Source organism: Papio anubis, chromosome 1 (genome assembly GCF_008728515.1).
Source record: "Papio anubis isolate 15944 chromosome 1, Panubis1.0, whole genome shotgun sequence".
NCBI classification, from domain to species: domain Eukaryota; kingdom Metazoa; phylum Chordata; class Mammalia; order Primates; family Cercopithecidae; genus Papio; species Papio anubis.
Window position 1 is genome coordinate 63,923,380 of NC_044976.1, and position 27,301 is coordinate 63,950,680.

At 35.8% G+C, this 27,301-nt stretch overlaps 1 protein-coding gene, 1 non-coding gene and 1 pseudogene across 6 annotated transcripts in view; 2 read left to right on the forward strand and 1 right to left on the reverse strand.

The window, feature by feature from the left end:
* The window catches only part of LOC116276357 (leptin receptor-like), an 86,158-nt gene that overhangs the window by 28,524 nt on the left and 30,333 nt on the right, over positions 1–27,301 (forward strand). For all 5 annotated transcript variants that reach the window (XM_031669589.1, XM_031669590.1, XM_031669596.1 and 2 more), the window contains 3 exons: positions 4,888–5,211; positions 6,539–6,662; positions 27,052–27,260. In XM_031669589.1, coding sequence (XP_031525449.1) covers positions 4,888–5,211; positions 6,539–6,662; positions 27,052–27,260 — 657 coding nt within the window. The remainder of the gene's footprint in view (positions 1–4,887; positions 5,212–6,538; positions 6,663–27,051; positions 27,261–27,301) is intronic.
* On the forward strand, positions 5,936–6,039 carry LOC116272496. The gene has a single exon (XR_004181166.1). It is a non-coding gene; the product is annotated as a small nucleolar RNA U13 (small nucleolar RNA).
* LOC108585888 lies at positions 10,217–12,468 on the reverse strand (annotated as a pseudogene).

Genomic DNA, 27,301 nt, shown 5'->3' on the forward strand with positions numbered 1-27,301 from the left:
TTATTTATTAACAGAATTTCCTTTTTCTAGTTAGGAATTCTCATGCATGCTTATGATTAAAAATGCAAACCATAGTATAAGTGTATAAATGTGAAAATGAAAACCCTTCCCAACCTCCTAAAGACAACCTGATGGTGTATCCTTCCAGAATTGTCAGACACTCACAGACTCACACACACACACAGAGACACACACACACATACACAGACACACTCATATCTATAGCTGCAAAAATAGTACTGGTCTATACATGATGTTCTGGATGTTTATTTTTCCATTTAACAGGTTTCCAATTTATCATGATGGCTTTTTATCTTTATCAGTATTTGCTAGGGTACTTATTAGTTTAATGGTTACATGACAATGCACTGTATGAATACATATAAAGTTATTATACATTTATATTTATATATAACATATGTAGTCCATTTGACCAGTTCCTGATTGATAGACATTTCTTTTTCTGTAACAAATAATACTGCATTGAAAATTCATTTATCTTTGTATATTTGGAAAAATATTTCTGTAGATTCTTTTTTCTTTTTTTTTTTTGAGATGTGGTCTTGCTCTGCCGCCAGACTGAAGTGCAGTGGCATGATCTTGGCTCACTGCAACCTCCGCCTCCTGGGTTCAAGCGATTCTCCTACCTCAGCCTCCTCAGTAGCTGGGACTACAGGCACGCGCCACTATGCCCAGATAATTTTTGTATTTTTAGTAGAGACAGGGTTTCACCATGTTGGCAAGATGGTCTCAATCTCTTGACCTCATGATCTGCCCGCCTTGGCCTCCCAAAGTGCTGGGATTACAGGCGTGAGCCACTGTGTCACATTGCCAATAACTTTTGAGCATACTGTTCTCACGTGTTTCTTACCACATTCTGGTGACATTCTGATTGTCTTAAACCAAATCATCTAAGTTAGATTATGTTCCAAGTTTTTGAAATTAAAGTTAGAGTATCTTTAACAAAACTTATGTGATTTGGCAATTGTTTATCTAGCTTTCTTTAAGAAAACTTATGTTGTGGCAACTTTATCTGGCAACTGTTACCCGTGTGTCAACTGGTTCTGAGCATCTCCTTGGCTACCCCAATCTAAAGGGGCTTTTCTAAGCTGCCCTACAGGTCTTTCTTGTTGTACATACTTCTTTCTCATTGCAGCCATCTGTATACCTCCAGAAAATAACCTGGATAGCTCCACAGTTACAGATTTCCAAAACATTGTGCCACAAGGGATTATCAAAGAGAAATAGCTCGTTCTCTTTTTATATTCTCTAATTTTATTAGATATATTTAAGGGAACTATTCATTCTCTTTTATAATTCTCTATTAATTTTTGTTAGACTCTAGTGTTTTACATTGACTTTCTGGAAGGTTTGTGGTTTTATCAAGTTTGTGAATCAAAATAAATCCTGGGATATTGTTACCTAATAAGATATGCCTTCAGATGAAATTCTAGACCGCCTTTAGAGTTTAGGATTCATTTTGAGGGAAAGAAATATCATTTGCAAAGTTGCATGTGGATAAAATAGACTCATCTTTTAATTTAACTGCATCAATAGTTGCTATGTTTTTGAAGTTCATCATTACATTTTACATTTTACATTTAAATACTTCTGTGAGGATTTTAGGCTAATTTGTTTCAAGCAACTGAATCCTCTATGTAGACCTAGAATATATAGTGCTGTAAATTAGTAATATTACATATTCTTGGTTTTGTAAACCCCCTCCCTCAAAAAACTATTCTGTTTTCTTTGAGGTGTTCTGATTTTAGAAACACATGTTAGAAGGAGTGAATGAAGTCCAAAGGAACATAATTGTAATATGGATGTACTTTTGGTAACGTTGTGATACCTAATTGTCATCAGTATGACCATAGTCACATTTGTCACATTAATCACTTTGGCTTCAATTTTTGCATCTATACATATTTATATTAATTTATATCTATAGAAATCGTTAGAAACTAAACTATTAACAGTCATTACCTATGTATCGTTTGAATGTTTTTCATTGATAATTGCTTTTGTAATGAAAAAATATATTTGTGAGTTGATTAAAAATTTTATTTTCTTACATTTTTAAATAGCCTTTAGTTTTTAGAGCAGTTTTATATTCACAGCAAAATTGAGCGGAAGGTACAGAGATTTTTCCATAGACTTCCTGCCCCACACATGTATAACTCCCCATGATCAGCTATTCCCCTCAGAGTGGTACACTTGTCACAATTGATGAACCCACATTGACGTATCATTGTCACTCAAAGTCCATGGTTTACATTATGGTTCACTCTTGGTGTTGTATATTGTATGAATGTTGGCAGATGTATGTATGGTGGCCTTTATCTGCCACTGTAGAATCATACAGAAGAATTTCACTGCCCTATCCATCCTTTGTGGCCTGCCTATTCCTCCTACCTTCTTACCTAACTCCTGGGAACCACCAATCTTTTGATTGTTTCCATAGTTGTGCCTTTTATAGAATGTCATAATGTCATATAGTTGGAATAACATAGTACGTAGTCTTTTTCATATTGGTTTCTTTCACTTAGTAATATGCATTTATGTTTCCTCCATGTCTTTTTTTTTCCTCTTTAAATTTTTATTTTTGTAGATTCAGAGGGTACAAGTATGATTTTGTTACATGGATATATTGCGTAGTGTGTGCATCACCTGACTAGTGAACATTGTGCACAATAGGTAATTTTCACTGCTCACCCCTCTTCCATCCTCTCCCCATTGTGGAGTTCCCAGTATCTATTATTCTCTTTTGTGTGTCCATGTGTACCCATTGCTTATCTCCTACTTATAAGTGAGAACATGTGGTATTTGATTTTCTGTTTCTGAGTTATTTCATTTAGGATAATGGCCTTTAGCTCCATCCATGTTGTTGGAAAACACACGATTTTATTCTTTTTTATGGCTGCATAGTATTCCATGGTGTGTGTGTGTGTGTGTGTGTGTGTGTGTCTGCACATGTGTGTGAATATGCCACATTTTTTAAATCCAGTCATTCGTTGAGGGACACTTAGGTTGATTCCATGACTTTGCTATTGTGAATAGTGCTGTTACAAACATATGAGCGCAGGTGTCTTTTTGTTATAATTGTTTCTTTTCCTTTGAGTAGATACTTAGTAGTGCAATTGCTGGATTGAATGATAGTTCTACTTTTAGTTCTTTGTGAAATCTACACATTGTTTTCCTTAGAGGTTGTACTAATTTACATTCCCACCAACAGTGAATAAGCATTTCCTTTTCTCTGCATCCTCACCGACATCTATTATTTTTTGACTTTTTAATAATGGCCATTCTTACTGGTATAAGATGGTATCTTACTATAGTTTTAATTTGCATTTTTCTGATGATTAGTGACATTGGGCATTTTTTCATGTTCATTGGCTGCTTGTATGTCTTCTTTTGAGAAATGTCTGTTCATTTCCTTTGCCTTCTTTTTAATGGGATTATTTGTTTTATTCTTGTGGAGTTGTTCCTTCTAAATTCTGGATATTAGTCCTTTGTTGGATCCATAGTTCTGGAAGAGTGCTGGAACCTCCATGCTTTTTCGTGACTTGATATCTCATTTCTTTTTAGCCCTGAATAATATTTACTTGTGTGGATGTATCGGAATTTACCCATTCCGCTACTGATGAACATCATGGTTACTTCTATTTCCTTACATTATTACATTTGCCATAACTCTTCAAAATTCTCATTTCATACAAATCCATACAAGATTCTCAGAATTCCTATTCTGCATCACTGTCTATATAAGCCAACACAATTGTTGCATCATTTGGGTAACTTATTGAAAAAGCAATTATGAAGAATTAATTTATTTTCAAACAAATATTTAAAAATAAGTTTGGCTGGTGCAGTGGCTCATGCCTATAATCCCAGCACTTTGGGAGGCCAAGGTGGATGGATCACCTGAGGTCAGAAGTTTGAGACCAGCCTGGCCAACATGGCAAAACCCTGTCTCTACTAAAAGTACAAAAATTAACCGGGTGTGGTGGTGGGTGCCTGTGATCCCAGCTACTCAGGAGGCTGAGGCAGGAGAATCACTTGAACCCGGGAGGCAGAGGTTGCAGTGAGCTGAGATCACGCCACTGCACTCTAGCCTGGGTGACAAGAGCGAGACTACATCTTAAAAAAAAAAAAAAGAAAAAGTTTAACTTTTGCAGATTTTTTGGTACTGGATTATATAATTGTTCTTAATTTTTATGTTTAAAAAGTGACAATTTAATCAGCAGTGGGCATTTCCCATAAGAAGTCTATTCTTTTGCATCATTTTTTGTGTAAGGTGCTAAGGGCGTGTCGTATATGATGTTTTGTATTTGGAGGATCATGGGAAAATTCAGGAGATCGTCAAGCTATCATCATGTTGAAGACACATTTTTTCTAAAAGTGCTCAGCGAAAGCAGTGTTAATATGTTGGTGTTACTCTCTTAAATACATATTAAAATAGCGCTTTGATGTTTGTTTATATAATTGCACATCCAGATATTTATTTATCATTTATACTGGATATTATATTTATCATTTATAATGGAAGCTAGAATAATATGCTTTAGAAAGGAAAAATAAAATATTTGTGTTTGTTTCCTTTTATTAAAACATAAATATAACATGTCAGATTAAAGAGAAAACATGAAGTGTCAATTTTCAAAAAGAAAAGAGATGTCAGAAAGTGGAGTTATTTCTACAAATGAATGCATCCTCTTGAATATAACACATTGTACAATGAAAGCGCGAAGTTATTCATTAGGCACTCACTGAGGACTTAGAAAGTTAAATAATTATTGAGCACTACACGGTTTAATCTTGGATACTTTCTATTCATGTCTTAGTCAAAATGATCACTTTTTTCTATGTGTCTTTTTAATATCCTAACAGAGTTTATTTGTGTGATAACTGCATTTAACTTGTCATATCCAATTACTCCTTGGAGATTTAAGTTGTCTTGCATGCCACCAAATTCAACCTATGACTACTTCCTTTTGCCTGCTGGACTCTCAAAGAATACTTCAAATTTGAATGGACATTATGAGACAGCTGTTGAGTTTAATTCAAGTGATACTCACTTTTCTAACTTATCCAAAACAACTTTCCACTGTTGCTTTCGGAGTGAGCAAGATAGAAACTGCTCTTTGTGTGCAGACAACATTGAAGGAAAGACATTTGTTTCAACAGTAAATTCTTCAGTTTTTCAACAAATGGGTAAGCATTAGCTATTTTTTTTTAATGTATTGAACAATGTGTTTTAAGTCTTGTCTTATGGCTCTGATTTTTAACATACATAATCTTTTTATATTGATAATAAAATTAGGATTCATTATGTAAACAAACTAATAAATAATTCCCCAATTATCTTGTATCCCATAAAAATATAATGAGGGAAATATTTTACTTTTAAGTACATTCCTTGTAGTCTTTTAAATTTGCTTTGAAATAGAAAACACACCTTATTTCTGTTAAATATATAAAATATCAAATGACTGAAAATATTGTTGAATTGGTTAAATTTTAAAATATTCATGAATAATAATATTTCTTCAGGCAAGGAATATCTCTGAAATAATCTACATTTTAAACATGGGTTTTTCAGAAAGAATAGCAATGGATGCTGGGCTTAACACCTAGGTGATGTGATGATCTGTGCAACAAACTGCTATGGTACACGTTTGCCTGTTCAACTAACTAACACGTCCTTCACATGTGCCCCTGAACTAAAAATAAAAGTTGGAAAAACAAAAAAGCAAAGAAAGAAATTCTTTTTTTTTGTTTAAGTATAATGCATACTCATTGTAGCTAGTGTAGTTAAAAATTCTGCATCTGGAAATATAAACAACAAAATTATCCCAAGTCTTTTGGAAAAGCTAGGAAGAATGGAGTCAATTGACTCATTCATGTAAAGAGACCTCCAGTATGAAAATACAGGCATATCTTTTCCTCCCTCAAAAGCGTGATGACTGGATTTTCACATGTATGTGTGAGATGTGCCCCCCTCAGACCTTGTTATGATGTTGGCATATTAACTGTCTAATATTAAAAAAAAAAAAAAAAAAGGCTGGGCACAGTGGCTTCAATACTTGTAATCCTAGCATTTAGGAGACCTAGGCGGGCAGATCACTGGAGCTCAGGAGTTAGAGACCAGCCTGGGCAACATAATGAAACTCCATCTCTACTAAAAATACAGGAAAGAAAAGTGAGAAAAGTAAGAACTGAGCTAGATGAGCTAGATAAGTTTTGAGCTCTTTTGTCCTATTTAAGTGGTTTGAAATTAAAGAGAGTTTGAGAAGCAATAATTGAATTTAATTCTGTTACTTTAGAAAAAAGGAAACTGAGGGCCAAAGGGACTAAGTGATGGGCAAACGCATGCCCCTAGTTAAAGTTTGTTCTTTTTCTCTCAGAATAGGAAATGGAAGTTGTATCAGAACACTGGTCAATTTGATTTAGTTCTTCTCTTTCACTGAGTTGTTCAGATGGTTTTTGAGATTTCATGCAGTTTTTTGTTTGTTTGTTTTTGTTTTTTTTTTAAATTCAGGTGCAAACTGGAACATACAGTGCTGGCTAAAAGGAGACTTGAAATTATTCATCTGTTATGTGGAGTCATTATTTAAGAATCCATTCAAGAATTACAAACATAAGGTCCATCTTTTATATGTTCTGTAAGTACCAAATAATTAATTTGGGCATTTCTACCACACAATGTTTTTTAAAAGAGGTTTCATATGTAGAAGTAGATTATAAACCTCTTGCATCCCTACATTTCCTTTTATATGTTTTATTTTTTAATATAGCATTCTGCTCTATTAGGTTTCCTCTTTTCTCCTATTAATTGAGGTAGCAAGACAGTCAGGTTTAGGGTCACGATTGTCAGCTCCACGAGTCTACCAACTGTTAGGTTCAAGTTCAGGTTCCAGCTCATGCTGAGGTCCGAAGGCAGTGGGTGAATGGGCAATAGCTGAAAGAACACTGGGGGGCCGTAAGCAGGTGAAATGTAGTGTTTTTCAGCTGCTCCCTATCAGCAGCTTACTCAGACTAGGTCTCTCATTAGCAGCTCTCTTACCAGCAGCTTTCTCTCACTTTCTGCTCTGTTTCGACTGCTTGGGCCAGCTGCTCCTATGCACAACTGCACGATCGGCTCTCCCTTGCCTTCAGGGTCAGCAGCTTAACTCTTTCTCTCTCTGGGCATGAAAGTGAGCCGTGCTGTGCCATGTCAAGCCATGCCCTGGCTCCCCTTGTCAGAGCAAGACTGACAGCTCTGGTACTTTTTCTCTCTCTGGGTGCAAGAACGGCTGTACAAGAGCATCTGTACAGTGTCATCAGGGCAATTATAACTTTCACAGACAATAGTGGCATACGGCCAAGGGATGGCCTTCCTATGTTATGGCTACATGGCTGTGATAACAGGTAGAGTTATACACCTGCACTGTACTCGCTGAGTCATGCAGGCCTGGACATCTGCCTTGGCCTAATTCTTGACCAAAGCACATCCATGCACCTTACAAAGATATTGCAGATATAGGTGGGCATAGAGTCTGAAAGAAGAGTGAACTCAATTCAGAAGTCCTAGGTATTTGAGTGGAAAAGGAAAAAAGATGTGTTTTATATTTCTTTTTCAGATGATTTTTCATATTTGATCTCTTTATAAACTTAAAAATATGAGTGGCTAATATTTATTTGTGCTAGAAAGAGAACAAAGATATTGTTTTCAAACAGCCATATACTTATAACTCAAGCAGCTTATATGTCCTTCAAGTTTTCTAATTACTCCAGTGATGATATACACCATTTCTATGTCAATTTTAACTCTTTAAAATTCTTTCTCATTAATTCTTCTATTTGATGCTTAAAGTCTTGCCTCCTTCAGTTCTGCAGTTATTGAGATAATACCATTGAGGAACAATGTGCTAGAAACTGTCCCTGTACAAATGAATAGAGACAGAAAGTAGAATGGGGCTGAGAGGAGGGGACACTGGGGAGTTACTGTTTAATGGATATAAAGTTTCAATTTTGGGAAAATGAAAAAGGTTCTGGAGTTGGGGGGTGGTGATGGTTGTATAATCATGTGAATGTGTTTCATGTCATTGCACTGTACACTTAAAATGGTTGAAATGTTAAATTTTATATACATTTTATCACAGTAAAAATTTAAAAAGAAACTTAAAGACATGTAAAAAAGGATGAATGGTTGCGATCGCTGTCCTTGAGGTGCTCAAAGGCTAGCAGTTGGGACCTATGCGTACAGAGTTTCAGTTTCAGTGGTTACAATATGTATTTGGTAGGCACATAATGTCATGGGAGCTCATGATTGTTGTGAGGTCGTACATGGGGGTTATCTAGTTCAGCTGGTGAGGGAAGAGAGGAGTCAAGGTTTCCGAAGGAAGGCGATAACTGAGTTGAGTCATTAGAGATGAATAAGAGTTAATAAGAAAATATGTGGGTAGTGTAGTATTGGGAAGGAGATCAATATCACCTGGAACCTTGTTAGAAATTTAAATTTGCTAGCTCACCCTTGTAAATAAAAAATTAGGGGGGTGGGGCTCATTAATCTATATTTTACCAAGTCCTTTAGGTGATTCTGATGGAACTCAAGTTTGAAAATTCCTGGTGTAGAGGTTAATAAATATGACAGATTTTAGAGTCAGACTACCTGGTTGTACCACTTACTAAATGCACACACAAAGCACTTACTATCTTTAACAGTTGTTCTACCTCTAGAAATTAATGCAATGGAAATATTTACACAATGCTTAAAAATTATTTGTTGAATGAATACATATTGCCAAAATGTTTTCTAAAAGATTTTCCGATTTACCCTCCAGAAATGTCTTAATGAGCCAAAAAATTATTAGTAAAGAAATAATATTGTCTGAAGGTGGGAGAAGTGAGTGGTCAATGGTCAGATAGAGCAGGAAGATATAATAAGGTCTGAATAATATGTATGGATTTGGCAGTGTGAAAATAATGGGTCTTTAGGCAAAGCTTATTCAGGGGAGTGGAAGGAGAGGTTGCCAGAACAAAGGAAAACTTGGAGAAAGGACCCTAAAGAGCTGATCTTTATGCTAGTTCCTCAGTCAGTTGATGGGGGGACCCTGCAGAGCTGGAATTCATATATCCAAGGTATACTATGGCTGGCGCTGAGAATATGGGAAAAAAACCTGGTTACTGGGACCAGCTGCTGCTGCCCAGGTGAGGAACCTCTGGCTGGAGTGATATTTCAAGAATGGAAGACAAAACAGGAAGGATCAACTCCCTTGTCACTCCATTATTCTAGTCTCTTTCTAGCTCCCCCACAGGTAGAATTTAATAAGAATTTAGGTAGCAGAGGAGAACTATGGTTTTCTGAGCTCCAGCCCCAGCATGGCAAAACAGAGCTTAGGGTGCATTGAAGATGGCAGACAATAGCTTAACCACCAGCAAAATTCATTTCATTGGCTCATTGGCTACTTGGAACATTCACACACACCTTTCTACGCATACCTACCTTTCCCTACAACTTCCCTATAACTTCATGCTTTCACCTAATTAGGTGCAACTATACTTTTAAAAAAACCAAAAGGATCCTTTATTTCACATGTATGTAGTATCATAATTCATCAAAATAATTTATAATAGTTAACTGCCTCTCAAATATTGTCTTATAAATGATGCCTTCTGAAGTTAAACATAATGTAGATTCTTTTTTTTAAAAAAAATTGTCTGTTTAGAACATACTAAACAAATGATAAGTAAAATAAAAAAAAAACTGTCTCCTGTGAAGTCTTCTAAGAAGGGAAATCATGACAAACTCCTGATCAGATAAAAACCATTCCATCTTTAAAGGGGATTAAAAAGAGGCATAAATAAATTTGAATAGAAACATCCATTTGCTGAGTTTTGTCGTTGTGTACAAACAAAACTCTAGAGTTAAAATTGTATTCTGATTTTCCTCTATAAGCAAGAGATTCCTTAATAGAAGCTCAGAAATGACCTCAGTGCCTTGGTGAAACATACTTCTTCACTTGCGGACACTCAGTGCTCCCATCTCTATCAGATCCGCTGTGTTACCTCTGTTAACATTCCCAGGCATCTCCAGGAAGATGGGAAATGTCATCCTATCCAAGATGGCTCTACCAAACCAAGGCTTTCCTGGCACCAACAACATTCTTTCTAAAGCCCTACACTTCACAGAGTAGGCAAAGCCTGATGAAACACCATTTCTGCTATGGTGTCCACCTTAACCTTCCAACTGCCACTGTTGTGAGGAGGAGCCATCAAAGATTGCCATAGCAACAGAGTCTTCCTGACCCTGTGGAGCCACCACTCTCAGGCACTGTCCAACTGACATCTGGTGCAGCCGATTATTTTCCCCAAAGGTCCATGTCTGCCTGACCCATGGACTCCATGAGTCGTGGTGGGTCTGGTGAGCTAGTTTCTGTCGTACCTAGACAAAGAAGATGGTGTAAAACCAATTCATGCTCTTCATTATAAATCCAGATCTGATTTGGGTTCTCATACTCACAGGCCTTAAGCACTAGTATGCCTTCTTTCCGACTTGGGCAGCCCTGAGCCACCAGACATTTGTTGGTCTGGAAGTGATAGAGCCTTCCAAGTTGAAGGACTTGGTGGCATTTTGGCCCTCTACTGATAAAAGTGGGTTGCTGGAATTTGGCATGGGGCCCAGATATCTGCACCTCTGGGTAAATATTATCCAAATACCATTTAAATGATTTGCATCCCAACTTCTTTCTCAAGTCAACATGCTCACTGATAGTTCCATAGCTTTTCCTCTTCAGATTAAGTCTTAAGGAAAAATACTGCCCCTTTATTCATCCAGCCAGACATGTGCCAGCCTCAAAGAGTTGTGTTCATGGTGTCCCGGCCTTCAGGAGATCCATATGGTCACCTTTTTTGGAAAATGTCCTACTGTAGAGCAAGGCATGATGAAGAACTTACCTCCACACATCCAGATCTGAAATGATATTTCCAAATTTTCTCCTCTCCAGATACCCATGCCAGTATCATACTGTCCAAATTCATGGAAATACTGTCTGTTCCTGGCAGACAATCCTCCAGTCATTATCAGTGACTTTGTTGGTGCTGTGGCTTTTTCTGCTCATCCTAGCTCAGAAACGGGAACAAGCTCCTATTTGAAGTGCAGCCTCAGTTGAATCCTCCACGGACAACAGAGGATGAGCTGTAGGCTAGCGTATTGGCACTAATGATGTCAATCACTGAGAACATCATGGTGTGCCACTCCACACAGATGACAGCCAGCAAGGACTGCAGTCACATCACATTCACTTCACGTGGCTGTCTAGGAACACAAGGACTTCTGTTGCTTGGACTGCTACACTCATTCTTCCTTGAATCAATCCCTCACACTTTATATTTCTTATACCTTAATTTTTCCAAGGAGGTAATCTTGGACATACTCATTTGGTTCTCCTTTCAAATCATCAAGGTCACTAACAACATCCATGAGGATGATTTCAGGAAGCAGGTTTGCTGGCATGCAATTTATGACAATGTGCAGCATCTGGAGACAGGCAGAAAAAGCTTCATTGTGGAAACAGATAACAATATTAGCAACTGGCAGGTCAGGCGGTAGGACTATATATGCTGCATTCCTTGTCCCTAGCACATCTCTGTGGTAGCCTGCAGTTACTGATAAGCATATTAAAACCACGCTTCTGATAGCCCAAGTCTTTCAACTCCTGAGCACGTTCATTAAAAATCATGCCTAGTTCAGAAGACAATTTCAAGTGGCCTTTTTCTGGATCTTCAATATGACTATCACATCATCAATTTCGTTTTCTTTGAACTGTGGCTCTAGTAATAGACTTGGACCTTGAGTGAAACAAGAATAGAATTGTTTTGGAAATGGTCCATGGGGTCCAGATCCCTTGAGCACATTCTTTTTTTTTTATATGTAGTTTAAGTTCTGGGATACATGTGCGGAACATGTAGGTTTGTTACATAGGTATACGTGTGCCATGGTGGTTTGCTGCACCCATCAACCTGCCATCTACATTAGGTATTTCTCCTAATGCTATCCCTCCTCTAGCCTCCCACCCCCTGACAGGCCCCAATGTGTGATGCTCCCCTCCCTGTGTCTCTGTGTTCTCACTGTTCAACTCCCACTTATGAGTGAGAACATGTGGTGTTTGTTTTTTGGTTCCTGTATTAGTCTGCTGAGAATGATGGTTCTCAGCTTCATCCATGTCCCTGCAAAGGACATGAACTCATCCTTTTTTATGGCTGCATAGTATTCCATGGTGTATATGTGCCACATTTTCCTTATCCAGTCTATCACTGAGGGGGATTTGGGTTAGTTCCAAGTCTTTGCTATTGTGAATAGTGGATGAGCACATTCTTAAGTGGTTGAGTCACTTCACTGAAGTTGAAATGAACAAAAACCAAAACTGCGCAGGTCACATATGTAAAAATGCACCCGTAACAGAAATATTGAACTGTGACACTTCCCATTATAAACCTAGCATAACTAATGGGCCATTTTCATTTTCTACAACACTGGCAGTGGCTTCCAGGACTCAGGCTGTGGCATCTTTCCTCCTGCCACAGCCCCTGTCTGAGCCACAGGAGCTGCTCAGGTGGTGGGGAGTGGTGGGCTACACTTTGAACAAAAGGAGACAGTCTTATCCTCTCTCCCAAAGTGGATGATGCTATGTCACAATTGTCATTATGTTTTCTGTGCAACATGTACAGTATTGCTCTCTGGGCAGTGTTAATTGCTCCTCACATTCAATCATGATTCTACCTGAATGAATATTGTGGAAGCTAAATATAAAATTGTAAATTTAATAATAGCAGGAATCCTTATATAAAATAATAGGGGGAAGGAGAAGATTGAGAAAAATTTCGTTAATATATAGAAACACACACACACACACACGCACATGCAAACATACTGTAAGGGAGGTAATATGCACAGCTGCCACTGGTCTCCTTTCTGTATTGATTACCAGGCTGTAGTTAATATTTATTACTAGTGTTAGACCACTGGACTAATTCTTTAAGTCAGCCAGAGGAGGAACCCAGATATAGTGCCACTGCTATCGTATCTGGACATTGAGTGTCCCTGTGGTCATCATTTCCACATGCAGGTCACCTGATGCCATGACTCTGATGAACCTACAAGCCCCTGAGTCTTTGTGCAATCATCATGAGGGCCAGTGTTTCAGATGTGGGTATCTAGTTGGTGAGAAGGTGCTCTAACTGCCAGTGTTTCAGCCTTGTATGATGGTAGATTCTTCAGTCAGATGTTGGCCAGCCAGAAAGTAGACAAATGTCCATAACAAAAGTGACTGAGTTATAAATCTCTAGAGCTTGAGAAGCCTGGTTGGGGTTGGAAAGTGGAGGTGGAAGACTAATGGATAATGAATGTCCCAGGGTGGATAATTAAAGGATGGGAAATCATGAGTTTGTTTCTAGTCTATAGAAAGTGACCCAGCAGGGAGAGAAAAGTTGGTAATAGAAGGGGACCCATTGAAGATATTTTGTAGAGAGTGAATAATGGAATAGGCAAATTCCATGAAAAGAGCACAGGGTTGGTCTTAAAGAAGGCTTACCTCAACTTCTGAGTATTGAGAGAAGAAAGGAAGCCCTATGGTAGATGAAGATATATTTGAAGTTCAGGGCAGTTTCCTGCTTTATTGAGCAAAATAGGTTTTAACTCAGAGAAAAGTATTCCTTTGCATAGTACTACTTTCTTGTGATGACCTAAATGCTTTGGATGTGATTAAAAATTCTCACTTGGGTTCCTGTTCTAGACAATTTCTGATCTTATCAGCAGGTTAGGGTAAAGTGCTCAGCTTTAAAGCCCTGTGAATATTTGTAAGGGCTTAAATTCTATTATGTATATATTATAATTATGGCTTGAGGTATTTTTCTGAAAAAGATAAGTATATATGTAATATATAGATACATATAATTTCAGAGCATTATAAATTTGCATAGTTACTTAGCTGTAGCTGAGAATTTTAGCTTCAGTTTAGTCAACTGAACAGTCATTGGTCTATTCTTCTAAACAATAGGACCCAGAAGAATGAGAAAATTAGGTAAATTAGGTAGATTTTCAAACTTTCTTACAAGATGATTTTAATTTGGTCTTTTACTTGGAACCTAGGTTTCTAAAAATATTAGCACAGTAAAACTTGTCGTAATTCTAAGGAATTTGAGAAACAGTCTCCCATTTTTTTCCTGCCACATTATACCTCTATGATTTGGTTAATATATTCATTATACCAACTATCACATGCTGTTTCTGCCTTTAATTCTATTTTTGTTTGGCTCTTAAGGCAATATATCTCCAAATAATTAAGTAGGACTCTAATTCAATAGGAAGGGCTGGTCAATATAGGAAGAGCTGGTCAATATAACCAGTGAGAACTCCATGGAAGAGAAAATCCATAATGGTGGTTACTGTAGAAAAAGTTTGAATCAGACTCACCTATTTTGGACATTGGAGAATTCACAAGAGAAATTTTCAAATGCTTCCATGTGTAAAACCGTGTATTTTAAAAGGGATAAAATCTAATGTTTGTAAGGGATTTAAAGCCATATAAATATGTCCCTTAAGGGAAAGCTTTGGTTGGGCTCAGATATTAATATTTGTCAGAGAGTCTGAAGGACAGATACTCTAGAAATGTAATATTTTGAAACTGCTCTAGGGATTTCCTCTTAGATCTAGGAAGGAAATTCTCTTTCTTTATTAGGTGCCTCCTGTGTATTCCAAGCACTGAGCTGAGCATGGGGAACAAGGTTCCACAACACAGACTCAACCCTTGCCCTCCCGGAGTTAACATTCTGTGGTAAAAACAGAAGACATAACAGCAAAGTTTGGAAATGCTGTGATGTAATAAATACAGTGCCTCGTGGAAACACTTACTAGGGATATCCAGCCCAGGTGAAGAGGGGGCAGAGGAGAATGAGCCGGAGAGTGAAGAGCATTTGCAAAGGCCCAGAGGCACACATACCACATGGGAGGACTTGAAAAGTTCAGTGTGGTGGAGCTGGGAAGCTGGGGAATGAAGAGAAATCAGGATGGAGGGATACGCAAGGGTCAGATTATGAAGGGCCCTCCAGGTCATGCTTGGAGTTTGGGCTTCTGTAACTACTAACACCTACTTTACTTTGTCTTCACAATTACTCCTGCCAGCATTCTGGATGATTTCAGCATCCATGTGATTAATCTTCAGTTTCTTGAATGCTTATTTTCAATATTCTTGTTTTTTTCACACCACCTTGTTCACCTCTTGTCATGGACATGCTCTAGACTTTGTCATCACCAATAAGCATGCTTTTTTCTATAATCTCCATGTCAAGAATCCTGCTCTTCGACCATCTCCCCTTGTACCCTTCATGTTAGTTTATTCCCCTCTACTACCCAACTTCAGGAATAATTCTCCATGGTTCTTGGCTCCCCTTTCTGGGTACCAGGTTCTGGCCTGAGTAACCCTCTCTTCATGAAAAACAGCCCATATGCGCATCTAAGTTGTTTTCACAGCCTGCTTTCCTATCAGCACAATTTTGAATGGTCCAAAGTTTTTTTTTTTTTTTTTTCATTTTGTTCTGTCTCTGTCTCTTTCTGTCTCTATATTAGCAGTATTTCTGCTAATACACTTCTCTCACAAAACTACCTGGACCTCCAGTGGATCTCTCTGGTGTTCACTCCATTAGATATAAAAGCCTGCAAACCTCCTAGAGATCTTTTCTCTGTCTTCTCTTTGATCTTTGTTCAAAATTTCTTGATTTTAACACTATTTGCTATCTGGAGGGGCTGGACACTTCAAGACTATGAAGTCCTCTTTTCTTTTGTTTAATGGTCCTTTCTTCAATGTATATCTCTCCTCTTACAGCAAGAAGAAACCAAGAGACATCCTCAACACTTGCTGGAAATCTCCTTAAATATGTAATTCAGTTCAATAGGCACATTCTGTACTTTCCACATGACTACAGATGGTAATGTTAATAAGCTCTCTGCTACTACACAAGAAAGATAACTTTTCTCCATTTTCCAATAAATTATCTCTCACTTCCTTTTGTGACCTTACTGGCAGAGTCTTTGAAGTCCACCAGATTTCTACTAACAGTCTGTTTGAGGCAATTTAGGTTTTCTTCACCATGCTTCTCCAAATCCTTCTAGCCTCTGTGCCCTGGTTGCAAAACCATTCATACATTTTTAGGTTTTCATTATGGCAGCACCCCACTTTCAAGTTCCAATATCTGCATTCGTGATCTAATGTCATATAATAAATTAACCCAAAACTTGGTGGCTTAAAACAATAATCATTTATTATCTCACAGTTTCTGTGGTTAAGGAATTCAGTTGCAGCTTAGTGTCGGGTGGAACGGGAAGGGAGTATCTGCTTCAGGATCTCTTAGAAATACTGCACTGAAGGTGTCAGCCACCAGGACTGCAGTCATTTCAAGGTTTACCTTCAGGAGGAGCTGCTTTGGAGATCAGTTCTTGGGGTTCCACGTTCTTCATGGGATGTTGGACTGAGGGCCTCAGTTCCTCCCTGGCTGTCAGCTGGAGACCTCCTTCAGTTTCTTGTTATGTGGATCTCCCCATAGGACAGCCTGCACCATTGCAGCTGGCTTTCCTGAAAGTGAGCCAGAGAGACTCACTGATGATCTTGCTTTTTATTTTCACTGAGAAAACATAAGCAGGTGGAGTTTCTCTAATGATTGCTTTTCTCACCCAAATCTACCAGGCTGCCTATATCACTGCCCATGCAATTTTCCTCTCTCCTTTTATTGTGAATAAATTCTTTGAGTTCTGATCTAAGGTGAACGCTTTGTCACGTGTTCTGAGTCCTATCTCTTATTGTCAACTCAAGGACTTTCTTGCCATTATCCTCTATTTTCTGCACCATCATGTTACTCTCTCAGCTAATAGACACAATACAATAACTCCCATTTAAAAAATAAATTTTCTCTATTACACATTTCTGTCAAGTAACCACCCCATTTCACTACTTCTTTTAAAGAAAACAAAGTTTTGAACTGTATGAATACATTATGTCTTCAAAAGTTAATAAAAAAATCAACAAGTGACTCTGGCCATGAGGGAATAAAAGGGTCTGGGATTACCCTCCTGTCATAAACAACTAGAAAACTGAAAAAAAAACACATAGGAAATAATTATTTTCAGATATTGGACAAAGGCAGACAGAACTGTGATTCCTAAGAGAAGGAAACAAAATGAGTCCTACTAGTACTTAGGCTTTCTGAGAAAATTCCCAGAACATGGCAGAGGGCTGAGGAACTCAAGCTGAGCCCTACAAACTTGCAGAGATGAGAGTTCAGAGAGTGTAAGGGGCTCAAGTTCATGGGGCAGAGTACTTTGAAAGCAGGGGCATACACAAAAACTTACAGTGGGGCCACTTTAACTCTTTGACTGAATATCAATCTGGCCATAATGTTGGGTAAGAAAAACTTCTAGTAAGAGAACAGTTATCAGGGAGCTATAAGCTCAACAATTCACAGAAGTCATACAGGTCTGGGAATTGTTCAAGTTCCCATAAACGATATTGGAGAGACCTTGAAGAGTATCAGTGACATTTCGTAGGAACCCCACAAGAGCTATACTTTAAAGGTGGGGCCAAATTAGCCTTAGAGTCAAGGCTACACTATACTCTTCCCCAAAATGCTTAAAGGGTGCCCTAAAAGATTCAAATTAGTGCTCAAATAACATAACTGACTTTCAGAACAAAATCCAGCACTCTTCAAGGCAAAACAAAACAATATAATATTCAAAAATGAAATATTCACAATGTCTGGCAGCCAGTAAACAAATTCTGGATATATGAAAAGATAAGAAAATGTGACCCATAACCAAGAGAAAAAGAAAATATAGTCAATAGAAACAGACCCAGAAATGACAGAGATGATAGAAGTGGTAGACAAAGGCAGCTATCATTAATATGCTCTACATGCTCAAGAATGTAAAGGAAAATATGAATATAATGAGAAAAGAAATTGAAGATGTAAAAAAGAACCCAGTGACATTTTTAAGATGCAAAATGCAATTTTTTTTTGTAAACAAAAATGCTAAATATTAATTTGGGCATTTAGAATAATGTTATTCAATAAAAAAGTATTTAGTGTGTGCAGCCCATAGTACTAGGCTCTGTAAGTGATGCACTTTTCATTCCCCTTCCCTTCTTTCCTTTCTGTCAGGATGGACTCATGGATTCTTATTTTAGTTTGTAGGCTATAATGTTATGTCATTCATTTTATTACTGAAATTGTCCCCTATTTGGCCAATGAGAGCCCATTCAAGCTGGCTCCTGTGTACTTTTGATATATCCCCCATCATTTTGTTTTTTGAGGACTTTCTTTCTAGCAGTATAAGATGTACCAGGTTGATCTTATACTTTTCCTGATATAACACTGGAATCAGCCATTTCTCCAAGGAGCCATGGTTCCTTTTGTTGAAGAATGGTATTACAAACCAGTGTCTGGAGGATAGTTGTTCATTGTTACTGTTTATAGCCCTCTCTGTGTGCAGAGCTAGTTAGTGCACACACTATATACACAATGTGTGTACATAATATACACAAATCTATATACCTGTATCTCTCTGTATGTACATATATTAAAGGGTGTGCGTTCATACTATGTCCCATTCTAGGTCAAAACCGAAGGGTCCATTCTAAACTTCTTTTTTTTCTTTCTGTTTTGTAACTTTCTTCTCCAGCAGTGAGAAACCTGGTTTCCCTTTCCCGCAATGTATTACTTATTTGCTCAGTGCTAGAATATACACAAAGCAGTTTTAGAATTGCTAACCCATACTGCTGTGAAAAACAAAAACAAGTGTACTAACTGGAGTGCAATATTTTTTACACTCATTTTGCCTTTACTAAGGCTAATGGGTACATGGTCAAATATTATGTTCCAAAGTTAAATAAGATAGGTCTTCCCTCTCCCTTCAGGCAGTTATATTATTAACTTGATAGACATTAAGGTCCTGTTTGTTTCAGTTTGCATTCTTCTTTTTTTCCCCACTTTTTCTTATCTTTGTTGATTTTCTGTTTATTTGGTGATATCTTACATCTGAAGAGTACTTTACATTTTACAAAATGCTTCTTAAACTTTCCTCCTTGATAAGATTTATCTAGGTCAGCACTTCTTACTTGGCGTTCAATAGGTCTGTGGTGGAACTAGATTGCTTGCATTTATTCAGAACATAGATTGCTTAGCTCTGGACCTTCTGAATTCCTCATGGGGTCTAGGAATCTATTTTTTCACAAGTTCTCCAGGTGATTTTTATGATGAGTCTAGTCTGGGACAGTAACTTAGTCTCAAATTATTTGGGATTGGCAAGGGAAAATTTTGAGGTAATGTTTTTATAGATTACCAATCTGAAATTTAAAATAAGTGACTTGATTAAATGATTTACAAAGCTAATAGTAAACTTTCTAATTTCACTTCATTGGTTTGTTCACTGTTTTGCTGTCAGTTCACGTTACAATCAGGAAATTAGGTGGTACCAATTTGGTGTTATTCCTGTAATAATTTAGCGTAGAATTTGCTTGGAGAAGTTTTAATATTTTTGCACTTTCTGGAAGAAAAATTGTACCAAAAGTCAGAGGACAGAATGTGCTTTCTTTCTAAACCACGTATGGCTACCAAAAATGAAATTTCAATACTAAAGAGTTATGTCTTTACCTTTTGAGTAAAAATGTTACCAAAAAGTCAAAAATGGTAAAGAGACAAAATTTTAAATTCATTTGACAACTGTTTTCATATTATTTTCACTTTCAAGTAAAGTTTATTTACGTGTAGAGGTATTAAATAAATAGTGGCACTGAGTTTGTATATGCATATGTATGCTGGTAAGGCATAAAATGTTTTGTTGCATATAAAAATTTTCAAGAATTCCAGAAATTCTTCATGTTTGCTTGTTTTAAGCCAAGTATATCTCGGTACTTTTAAAATTTGATGATCCTTTTATCCCCATACTTTAAAATTATCAAATTTGTTAGAGTTTCTTTTGATAGTAATAAAAACAGAGTTCTTAAATTCTTATACTGACTTTGGCATGTAACCAGGTTGATGGATTCCGGGTCTCACACAAACTTGGGAAACTCTTCTCACAAATCCAGGAAATATCTAATGTTTTTCCTTAGAGAATCATTTGAAGTAATTATATAATTCTCTAATATTTCCATTTATAAAAATATTAACATGACTCAGGTTATAATTATTTTTTAGTCATGGTTACTATGGTCTTTATTAATCTCTAAATAAAATGGCGATGGTAACAGCAAAATTTATCTTGTGATAATAAGGCATGTTGGGTGTAACGAAATGAACATTGAACTTGATGCACAAGACTGCAGTTGAGTTCCAGGTCTACATTCTCTCCAAATCTCAGTTTGTTTTACCTGTAAAGTAGATGGTGTTAGTTCCCTCAAAGGGTGCTTTGAAAAATTGGATTAGATAATATTCCTAAAGGTGTTTCATGTAAATTGTAATAATGAAATTTGGTGATATATTTAATGTGCTTTCTCTATTTTTGTGTCCTTTGCCCATCAAATACCCACCAGTAGAGAGTACAAAATACTTTTGGCTTATACCTGGGGAGGCAGAGTTTTCTTTTTCTTAAAGGGCCAAGTAGTAAACATTTTGGGGTTTGTGGACCATACTGTCTCAGTCACAGCTATTCAATTCTGTGCTTGTACAAATGCAATCATAGTTAGTATGTAAATTGAATTAATGTTACTACACTTTTGGGCACTGAAATTTGAGTTTCATATAATTTTCATGTATCATGAAACAGTCTTTTTGTTTTTAATTGAAAATATAAGTAACCATTCTTAGCTCCCAGGCTGTACAAAAAGAGGCAGATGGCTGGATTTGGCCTGTGGACCCGAGTTTGCTGATCCCAAGCTTAGAACATTTTGAAATTAGTTTTAGATTGATTCTGATAGTGTCATGATGGGATTAGCTGTTGACAGAAAGCTTTTTTAAAAACCAGAAAACAAACAATGAATTACTATAATACAGATTTTATAATGTAGATACTATATAGTCATTATTAAGGATATATAATCTATATGATGTTTTGCATGTATATTACAATTATTAACAAAATGAAAAAGAGATTGAATAAATAGAAAATACATCAGTGAAGTGATAAGAAAACCATAGAGTTAATCTGATTTTAAATTAGCCCTTTTTTACAAATATTCAGTGTATTTAGAAAAGGATTTGGCATTGGCAAGACCATCTAAAGTAAGATGATGTGATTCCAACTTTTCTTTTTGTCTTAAAACATGACTAAAATTTTCTATCATTTAAAATGTTAGTGGAGAATATATGTGTTGTTTTGTGCTCAACTTAGGCAAATATTCTTACTTTAAAATTCTGAAGTTTTTCAGCCAAAGCATAATGCCTTGCAAGCATGTTTCTGACATAAAACACCACAATTTATTCAATTTGTTCACACCCTTTTTGTAAAAGCTTTTATTTTAATATGTGAAAAATGCATAAAAGGTCTGGCTTGATATTTTTAAAAATTACATTTTATTTGCTTTGCTTAAAGATTTAGATAGAATTGAAAGTGCTACATCAGGCTATCTCTAATTCAAAACAATATTTTAGGGTGGATAGCATTTTACAGTTTTCGAACATACTTTTATGTAATTCTTGTCTTTGATATTCACATCCTTGTAAACACAGATGGTTCAGGGATTATCTTGGTTTTATTGATTAAGGAAACTGAGACTTACAAGTATAAACTTACTTGTCCATGATCTCATGGCCAATAAGCAAACAGAAGTACTTGATTTTAGATCTCAATGTTAATTTATTGTGCTTTTGACACTAATATCCCTTATACAGTTCCCAGTAGATTTCTTGGCACATTAAAGTCCTGCAAATGTTGTTTCATGGTTGATTTTTTTTTTGTACTAAAGTAATAATAAATTATATCTCAGGAAACTTGAAAATATATCATAATTCAAAACATTTAATATTAGTGGGGTATGCGTAGAAAGATTAGCGTCTATTTTTCATGTTTTTTATATCTGGATGCTCATGTATATGCTAGTTTATTGTAGCTTCTAAATCAACACTTTTCCATACTGATTTTTAAGTTATTATATCAGTGTTTTCCCTCTACAAGGACTGCAAGATTTCTGAAGGCAGTGATCATGCACTATCTCCCTATCCCCAGGTTGTTTGAAAAACAGAGTGTGGTTTCGGTAGGAGGTAGCAGATATTAATGGATAGAATGGGGCAGCACAGGTGAGATGGGTAGTCAGAGGCACTGTTACTCCTCACTCTTCTCCCCACTGCTCTTATTCTATAGTCATTTCATTTACACCAAGACTTAGACTCCCTAAAGGATGAGGCAGATTTATAAAAAATGTATTAAGTAAGAAATAACAACTTTCTGTTCTTGGTTGCATACTATTATTTTTTTATGCCCTATGTTTGGTAACCCTACCCAGCTAATTATAATTATGTTTTTAAGATTAACTTGCTTATTTGAAGGTTTAAAATGATAGGCAAAGTATTGCTTACAAAAATTTTCCTAGATTTTCTTTCTTTTTGTAAATAGTTTTATTGAGGTATAATTGATATATAATAAGCTGTACATATTTAAATTATACATTTGGCAAATATTGATATGAAAAATCACTCATAAAACCATCAGTATAATAAGGAAAATGAATATATCATCAATTAGAAAATTTCTTCCTGCTCCTTTGTAATCCCACCCTCATGCTCCTACCTGTGGTACTTCCTTCTCCCACCCTACCTCTGTCCCCAGGGAATGACTGATCTGATTTCTAGCACTATAACCTACTATTACTCTAGCATTTTTTAGAACTTTATATAAATGCAATCATACAGTACTTTGTTGTGCTTTCATATACATGATTATCTTGAGATTCATTAATGTTGTTTATATCAGTATTTCATTCATTTTGATTGCTGAATAGCATTCCACTGAATGGTTATATTGCAATTTGTTCATCCATTCACCTGTTGATAGGCATTTGAATTGTTTATAGTTTTTGACTATTACAAATGAAGTTACCACAAGTGTTAGAATTGAAATATATTTTCATGTCTCTTGGATAAATGACTGGGCATGGAATGGGCACATCATATGGTAGGTGTATGTTTAACAACTTAAAAAAGTGCCAAACTATTTTCCAAAATTGTATCATTTTTCATTCCCACCAGCAGTATAAGAGTTCCAGTTCCTTCACATCTTCACCAATACTTGGTATAGTTAGTCTTTTCTTTTTAATATTTTAACCATTCTAGTATGTGGATAGTGATATCTCATTGTGGTTTTAGTTTGTGTTTCTTGAATGACTAATGATGATGAGCATCTTGTCATGTGCTTATCTGCCATAACTATGATTTATATGGTGAAGTGACTGTGTAACATTTTGCCTATCTTTTTAACTGGGTTGTTTGTATTATTATTATTTAGTTTTGAGTGTTGCATATACGTTATGGATACAAATCTTTTATCGGATAGATGATTGGCAAATATGTTCTCTGTGTATGCTTTGTCTTTTTGTTATCTTTCATAGTGCTTCTCAAAAAACAAGTTTTCAATTTTGATAAAGTCCAATTTATCAATTTGTTCTTTTATGGATTGTGCTTTTTGTGTCATATGTAAGAAATTTTTAATTAAGCGAAGGTCACAAAATTTTTTACTCATGTTTTCTTCTAGAAGTTTCATAGCTTTAGGTTTTACATTTAGATTTATGATCCATTTGGAATTAATTCATCTGATGCGAGGTATAGATTAAAGTTCTTTTATTTTATTGCATATAGATATTCCATTGTTCCAGCACAATTTGTCAGGAAGATTATCCTTTTTCCACAGAATTGCTTTTGTGCCTTTGTAGGAAATCAGTTGTCCATGTAAGTGTTAGTCTATTCTAGACTCTATTCTGGTCCATTCATTTACTTTTTTTGTTTTTACATGAATACTTCATTGGTGTGATTATTGCAACTTTATAATACATGTTGAAGTTAGGTATTGTTATTCTTCAAAATATGTTCTTCAGTTTCAAAGTTATTTTGGCTATTCTAGATTCTCTGCATTTCCATATGAATTTTTAGATTCATCTTGTCAATTTGTATAAAATAGCCTGTTGAGATTGTGAGTAGCATTGCATTAAATCTATAGATAAATTTAAGGAGAGTTGGCATATTAGCAATATTGAGTCTCCTGACCCATAAACACAGTACATCTCTCATTTTAATTAGGTCTTAATAATTTCTGTCAACAGCATTTCGTAGTTTTCAATGTACAAATCCTAAACATCTTTTGTCAAATACATTCCAAAGTGTTTCTATTTCTGATGTTATTGTAAATATTTTAAAATAATTTCTGTTTCATCAGTTATCCAATATAAATTCAATGTCATAAAATTATTCATATTATTATCCTTTTAATATCTGTAGACTGTGTAGCAATATCGTGCTTTCATTTTTTATATTGTTAATTTGTGACTTCTATGGTTTTTCCTGGTCAGTCTGTGATATGGTTTGGCTGTGTTCCCACCCAAATCTCATCTTGAATTGTAGTTCCCATAATCCCCATGTGTCATGGGAGGATCCCAGTAGGAGGTAATCATGGAAGTGGTTACCTCCACACTGTTCTGCACTATTATGGCAGTTACCTCCACGATAGTGAGTGAGTTCTCACGAGAGCTGGTGGCTTTATAAGGGGCTTTTACCCCCCTTCACTCTGTACTTCTTGCTGCCACTGTGTTTGCATGTCCTTCCACCATGATTGTAAGTTTCCTGAGGCCTCCTCAGCCCTGCGGAACTGTGAATCAATTAAACCTCTTCCGTTTTATAAATTACCCAGTCTTGGGTATTTCTTCATAGCAGCATAAGAATGGACTAATACAGTCTGGCTAAAGCTTCTTTCGTGTTTTAAAATCTTTTAACCAGCTTTTGGCTTTCTTGATCTTTGTGTATTATTTTTCTATTTTATTTTATTTTATTTCATTATATTCTGATTTGATATTTATGATTTCTCATCTATTTTAAATTTCAGTTTAATTTGCTCTTTTTTTTCTCCTAGTTTGTTAAGATGGAAGCTGAAGTCATTGATTTGAGACCTTTCTTTTTTTCTCATATAGGCAGTGCCTATAGTTAGTGTTAAACACATTTCCCTGGAATTATTGCTGTAAACAATATCTTACCTTAAAGAATATGTTGTATTTTAATTTTCATGCACTTAAAAAGTCCTAATTTTTTTTGATATGGTTTTTGAGCGACCCAGGAATTATTTAGAAGTGTGTTCAGTTTCCAACTATTTAGGGCCTTTCTAAATATATATCTGTTATTGATTTCTGTTATTAATCCTGTTTTCGTGTGACTGGGATCCTTTAAAATTTATTGAGACTTTTTTTTTTATTATTATACTTTAAGTTCTAGGGTACATGTGCATAATGTACAGGTTTGTTACATATGTATACTTGTGCCATGTTGGTGTGCTGCACCCATCAACTCATCAGCACCCATCAACTCATCTTTTACATCAGGTATAACTCCCAATGCAATCCCTCCCCCCTCCCCCCTCCCCATAATAGGCCCCGGTGTGTGATGTTTATGGCCCAGAATATGGTCTTCCTTGGTAAATGCTTTTGAAAAGAATGTGCATTCTGCTATTGTTGCGTGGAGTGTTCTCGAAATGTCTATTAGGTCAAGTCAGTTGATGTGTTGTTCACGTTTTTATCTTTACTAATATCTGTCTACTTGTTATATCAATGGGGAATGTTGCATCAATGATGAGTTGAAATTAATCAATAATTGTGGATTAGGCTGTTTCTCCTTAAGGTTCTCTCAATCTTTTGCTTCATGTATTTTGAAACTCTGTTATTGGGTACATAAATGTTTTGGATTGTTATGTCCTCTTGGTGGATTGATCCCTTTTTCATTATGAAATGATCATCTTTATCCCATGGAATATTCACTGCTTTAAAATATACTTTCTCTGACATTAATATAACCGTTATAACTTTCTTTTGACTAATCTTATAATGGTATATCTTTTCCCATTCATTTCATTTTATTTGTGTTTATAGTTAAAATTGATTTCTTGTAGGTTGTTTATAATTGGGTCTTTTAAATCCAGTCTGATAATCTTTGCCTTCTAAATGGGATGTTTAGGCTGTTTGCATTTATCAAGTGTGATAATTGCATTATCAAGTGTGATAATTGATATGTTTAGGATTAAATCTTTTTATTTCTTTTCTTATTTTATTATTTGTTCCCCTTTTCCTCTTTTTATGCCTTCTTTTTGATTTTTTAAACGATTCTACTTAATATCCTGTGTTGCTTATTAATCATATTTTCTTGTTTATTATTTTAGTGGTTGCTTTAGCATTTATAATATTTGTCTCCAATTTATTATAGTCCAAGTGATAGTATATCTCTAAGTGATATCATACCACTTCATGTAAGAACATCACAAATTTCTCCCCTACCAAGCTTGGTACTAACGCCATACATTTTACTTTTACATATGTTGTAAACCCCACACCAACGAAGCTATTATTTTTGCTTTAAACAATCAATAAATATTTGTCATTTTAGTTAAATTTCATTTCTTTGTGTGAAACCATATTTCTATCTGCTGTCATTTTTTTTTTTGTTTTTGCCTGATGGATTTCCTTTAGCATTTTTTATAGTGCAAGTCTGATGGTGATGAATTCTTTTTGCTTTGGTATATCTGAAAAAAAAAAAGTCTTTATTTCATCATTATTTTGAAAGCTGTTTTTGCTGGGCGTAGGATTTTAGGATTGCAGTTTTTCTTTTATTTTAGTACTTCACTTTTGCTTCACTATCTTTTTGCTTATGTTCTTCCTGATGATTAACCTGCTGTAATCTTTATCTTTGTTTTTCTAATGTAGGGTATCTTTTTTTTCCAGATACCCTTTAAGATGGGTGTCTCAAATAGTTTACTTCAATTTGTATTTAGTATCCTGCTTTAAGAGCCTATCCAGTATTTTCATATCTGTGTTAATATTTAGCTCTTTTTTTTCAATATAGGCCGGAAGTGTTAGAAGATTCACCTCTGGTTCCCCAAAAAGGCAGTTTTCAGATGGTTCATTGCAATTGCAGTGTTCATGAACGTTGTGAATGTCTTGTGCCTGTGCCAACAGCCAAACTCAACGACACTCTCCTTATGTGTTTGAAAATCACATCTGGTGGAGTAATTTTCCAGTCACCTCTAATGTCAGTTCAGCCCATAAATATGGGTAAGTTATGCACTAAAATGATGATAATAGGTCAAAACATC